Source organism: Helianthus annuus, chromosome 1 (assembly GCF_002127325.2).
Source record: "Helianthus annuus cultivar XRQ/B chromosome 1, HanXRQr2.0-SUNRISE, whole genome shotgun sequence".
Lineage (NCBI taxonomy): Eukaryota > Viridiplantae > Streptophyta > Magnoliopsida > Asterales > Asteraceae > Helianthus > Helianthus annuus.
In genome coordinates, this window is record NC_035433.2 from 148,271,307 (window position 1) to 148,277,179 (window position 5,873).

Genomic DNA, 5,873 nt, shown 5'->3' on the forward strand with positions numbered 1-5,873 from the left:
TAAATGTCATATTGCTAAGCTAATATTTAGCCTTTCAACCGCATTAACTTCATTTTGAAATGGGATGGTTCATTCTCTCTTGAATACTTTAACATCTACAACATATATGAACCACCAATTGTAAACATCATTTTCATGAAACAAAATAATTATTTAAAACTTCAAAGTACGTAATTATAAAAGGCAAAGGGTATAATTTGTTAATAATCTCATGGTCAGAATTTAATATCTCAAGTTAACAATCTCAAAACTGATCCTCTTGCTTTCCTTTCCAGCACCATTAAACACAGCCATGTCGGTAGTAGATACGACATAAACGATTACATCTAAAAACAGAAAAAGACAAACAAAATTAGCATTAACATCTTAAATGACCAAGTGTAATTAGTTAGCTTTAATACAAAAAACAAAAATAAATACTAACCAACTGTTGATTCAATGACAACATTGTGATTTATCATATGATGAAAATCAACCAACCGAAAACCATATAAAGGTCCTTCGAAATCTTCGCAGTGTTTGATATTTGTTTGACGGTAGAAGATGAGCTTACGAATGCTTGATGACAGGATACTTGTCATTCATCTCACCAACACCAAACTTGCTAAAAGCGACTGTACTACCTTCCTCAAGCTAGTTTTCAAAAATAGACATCAACACCCTCTTTATAGTGGCCTGAATCTTATCACCCTAAATAAAATAGAAGATCTCTTATGGAGCAGTATAAACAATAACATACAAAAAATAAAGATAAGAACTTGTAATAATCAAAATACCTTCTCATCCATCAAAATCATGTCAATCTGGTAGGCTTGCTTCCACAAACGTAATATTTGCACCTTCAATTTCCATGTATCTTTTTCAGTAGAGATCTGCCCAATATAAGTAATTGCGTCATTATCCATTGTTGGTATGATGCAAGTAGTAAAATATGTGAGATTTTACGAAGACGAAAGATGCAAAAGAACAGAGATGATGATGAAATCTAAAGATGATGATGAAGTATTTAATGGAGAGTGGATATATTCAGCAATTATACATACGACGTTTGGATCTCCAAAGAAGAGAAGAGCGTGCAAAAGAACCAAGGTTTAATTTGGGAAGAAGATTTGACCCAATGAATATGTTGCTGTGATCTTAATTAGCATCAGTTATTGTTTAAAAAAGTTTAATTAAGTTAATAATTTTTTCTTTTGTTTATTATTTAAAAATCAAAAAATGGATGACATCATGAATTGAAAAATTGACATAATCATTTTGAAATTCTTGGCTTAGATTGAGTGAATTTGTCAATATGACATGAGTCTTAATCTCAATTTATTAGATAAAAGGATTAAAGATGAAAAAATTTCTTAATTTTTGGGTATGTCAAAATAATATAGATTGGCATGTGACATAATTTATATACAAGTCAAAGAACACAATATAAGTGTGAAACTTATAAATATAGATTGGCACGTGACATAATTTATATACAAGTCAAATAACACGATATAACTAAAGGATGAAAGGATGCTAAATTGTTGGATGATTTGCACATCAATTACAACACACGATAGTCTTATCTCCAAACGGTCATCTCTTTCTAGAACTTTTTCTTATCAATATCCTCTGTCACGAAAGTATGCAATGATAAATTATTTTTAAAGAAAAGGAAAACACTCCGATCTTTGTTGTGTTTATATACGTATCTTATATACATGTGATCAATATCTTATATGTGATTAAAAAATCCAAACCATATATGGAAGATATTCAATATACACAGAACACACGCAATTAACATGGAAGATATAAATTAGATCATACGAGTAATAAATCATATTCAAACCCATCTTCAATGTTTTATTCATTATTACTATTTTTTTTTAATTTCAACATAAAGGATAAATAAACAATATATTTTATTGTTTGAAATTTCAACTTTTTGGTTATGAAATACAGCACTTGCTATACAATACCATGATGTTACCATGATGTCCCTTATGTTTTATTCAGTAACTAATAATTAGAAGGTAAAGACACACATATCAAACAAACGCTCAAATAAAGACATTGTAAGATTAAATATATTAAGTATTAATATTTAATCTATAGCCATCTTAATCATTTACATTATAGAGATCAAAATATATTAGAACCTATTATTTAATTAGTTGGTAATTGTTGATGGACCATATTACCCCAACCAGATTCACATACGCATCCACCCCACAACCACCTGGACCATCCATCAAAGTCACCATACTCACGGGCCCTGCCGAACTCGCCACCCACACCGGCGGTCCAAACCCAAAATCGACTTGGTAAAATGGAAACTTGCACCAGCTAGTAAGCGGAAACACACTCACCAGCTCGTCACAAGTTTCACTCTTGACAAACGAATTAAAAACCAATGTTTGCAATTGGTCGCTTTCGGGACTCAAGTTCTTTAGTTCTCTAACCGTTTTCTTGATCGAGTTATGCAACAAATCTACTAAACATTCAATCCCCATTAATGTTTGAGCTTTTGAGCATCCAGTGATGATAAATCCCCCTAAGTTTCCACAAGAATCAATCGGTATTGGAGGTGTTGTTTTTCCTCGAATGTTCACGGGTTGAATAAGCATTGAGGCTCGTGGAGAACCATGTTTTGCTCGATCCACATCGATTAGTGTCTTCCATATCATTGCGGATACCACTTGAACCCTAGAATAGCTTCGACCGGCACTAATTTTTGCTCTAATCATTGAGATCGCCTTGTCACTGAACGAAAGACGTTTGGTTATGTAATTATTCTCGAATCTATGTTTCACGGTTCGAGGCAAAGGTGGATCGTAACCCATAAAACCTTTAGCAGGAAGAAAATCTGCTGAGTTGAACATTGGATGAACTGAGTCGAGACTGGTTTCATCTCGACTCAGTGTTGCCCAGTCGTTCAAAAATGTACACAAGGTTGCTGCATCAGCAACCTTGTGTGAAATAGACACGCCTAAGGCCAAACCACCACATTCAAACACGGTTGCTTGCACTGCAAGCAACGCGTCACTAATTTCACCTGCATCACATACTCCGTATGGAAGAAAATTGTTGAGCATTTCAGGGTTTAGTTTCGGGTCAAGTACATCTTGAAGCTTTATATTGTTTCGAACGTGGGCTTGTATGAACTCCGCGCCTTGGTCATTACATTCAATGGTGCGAATTTGGTGGTTGTATCTACCAGCAATGGGGTATAGTCGTGATAAGCATTGAGCTAATGAGTTTTCGAGACGAGTAATGAAGTTGATGGTGGAGTCCGGACCAGCATTCATGGCGGAGTAGAAGAGAATGATACGGATGTTTATGGCGGCCACAACTTCATCTTTGAAGCCCATTTTGTGGTGGCGAAGGGTGGCGAGAGTTGGAGTGGATGGTTTAATCAACTTTTTTGATTTAATATTAACTGTTGGGATCTCCATTTGGAACGCTCTAGAGGAAAATGTATGATCTTCGAGCTACAACTATGTCGTTAAATAAAGGAAAAAAAATAACAAGGAATAAATTTAAATAAAGAACATGCGGGCATGTTAATTTTGAATGATAAATTTCAACTTTAGTTTTATAACCTTTTTGTCATACATTTTCAAAAAAAAATAGAATTCTTTTGATATGGATTTTATTTAAAATTAATACGGTTATATATTTTGTTATTTCTGTAAGTAAAACTTAGAAAACACACAATATGAAGGCTGTAAGATGAAAATTAACTATTTTAATTGCTAGTAATATTTTACTATAGAAAACACACAATATGAAGGTTGTAAGATGAAAATGTTGGTTCAGTTCTGTTTGTTCATGAAGGAAAACAATATAAATCGTACCTGTCACAGCAGATAGTGCAGAGGAGAATCCTGTAAGGGAGTTCGACATGCCTGTCATCTTGATCTGGTTCCTCCTTAGGGTGCTAACTGATGATGGGGACTTAGAAACCGAAAAGGGTATCGGTTATGGAGAGGAGGTTTCGTGATGATGTTATGGCTAATGGGGTGTGTGAATTGTGTAACTGAGTAACCCCTAAACCTCCACATAACTCTCCTTTTATAAGCACCCAGGAGGAAACCTAATTAGTTACTAAGGGTAATTTGGTTCATCAACAATTACCAACTAATTAAATAATAGGTTCTAATATATTTTGATCTCTATAATGTAAATGATTAAGATGGCTATAGATTAAATATTAAACATAATATATTTAATCTTACATTCTCCCACTTAGCCGAGTAATCATTTACTATGAGTATTAGCTAAGCCTGATCAGGAGTTAACACTCATTTTAGCCTTAAACAAGTACTATAGCAGAAAAATACAGCCGTTGAATCATTATGCGACTCAGGACCCCTATTAATCATACTATAGCCTTAATTTAAAACCTAATCATCATGATCAAAATACGCGTAAGCCCTTTGTTTGATTTGTAACTTTTTATTTGTCTATATGCCATTATACCGGTTGAACATATTCTAATAGACATACAAAATCAAACTTGAGGAAATTTCATTAATCATAAAACATAAGCTAGTACAATATGCTCAAATAAGGTCTTTACATAATCCCATATTCCGAACATGTTCTTCATAAACCTTAGGAGGGAGACCTTTAGTCATCGGATCCGCAAGCATATCCTTAGTACTAATATACTCGATACAAAGATTATTTTCCTCAACACGTTCACGTACAAATAGATATTTCGTATCGAGATATAAACCAGCTCCAGTCGAACTGTTACTGTTCGAGAAACTAACGGCAGCTGAATTATCACAGTAAAGCTTCAATGGTCTAGAAATGGAATTAACAATTTTGAGTCCAGTGACCAGATTTCTAATCAACATTCCATGACAGGTTGCGTTATAGACAGCAATGTACTCTGCCATCATTGTGGAAGTTGTAGTCAACTGTTGTTTATGACTCTTCCAAGAGATAGGGCCGCCTGCTAACATAAAGATATAGCCCGAAGTGGATTTCTTGTCATCTTTGCATTTCGCAAAGTCAGAATCAGAATAGCCCACCACTTCTAAATGATCACTTCTTCTATAAGTCAGCTTATAGTCTTTCGTCCCTTGCAGATATCGAAGTACCTTCTTAGCTGCTTTCCAGTGATCTAAGCCAGGATTAGTCCGATAACGGCCTAGCATTCCAGCAATATAAGCGATATCTGGACGAGTACAGACTTGAGCATACATCAAGCTCCCGACTACTGATGCATAAGGTATCTGGCTCATTTGCTCCATCTCAACCTCTGTTGTCGGACACTGAAACGAACCGAAAACATCTCCCTTAACTACTGGAGCGATGGAGGGTTTGCACTGTTGCATGTTATACCGTGTAAGGACACGATCTATGTAGGCCCTTTGGGACAATCCTAAGATCCCTTTGTTTCTATCTCGGTGAATTTCGATGCCAATGACGTAAGATGCATCTCCGAGATCCTTCATGTCGAAGTTATGCGAGAGTAAACGCTTCGACTCATGCAACATGTCTAAACTATTACTTGCCAATAGAATGTCGTCAACGTAAAGGACAAGTATAGTAAAGTTGCTCCCACTCATCTTGAGGTAGGTGCATTGATCCACTTGATTCTTCATAAAACCTTGCTTCTTCATGACTTCATCAAACTTGAGGTACCACTGACGTGATGCTTGTTTTAACCCGTAAAATGGATTTCTTCAGCTTACAGACTAGATGCTCCTGACCTTCAGGCTCAAAGCCTTCAGGTTGCTTCATGTAAACATCTTCGTCCAAATCTCCGTTAAGGAAAGCGGTTTTAACGTCCATCTGATGCAGCTCTAAATCGAAATGAGCTACTAGGGCCATGACGATCCTTAATGAATCTTTACGAGAGACAGGGGAAAACGTCT

General features: G+C 35.5%; 1 protein-coding gene across 1 annotated transcript; it reads right to left on the reverse strand.

Moving 5' to 3' along the window:
- Positions 1 to 222: 222 nt before the first annotated feature.
- Positions 223 to 3,437, reverse strand: LOC110934064 (pelargonidin 3-O-(6-caffeoylglucoside) 5-O-(6-O-malonylglucoside) 4'''-malonyltransferase). The gene is made up of 4 exons (XM_022177259.1): positions 2,184 to 3,437; positions 777 to 872; positions 591 to 633; positions 223 to 326 (listed from the first exon to the last, which is right to left on the reverse strand). The coding sequence occupies exons 1-4, from the start codon at positions 3,435 to 3,437 to the stop codon at positions 223 to 225; spliced, it is 1,497 nt and encodes a 498-aa protein (XP_022032951.1).
- Positions 3,438 to 5,873: the final 2,436 nt, after the last annotated feature.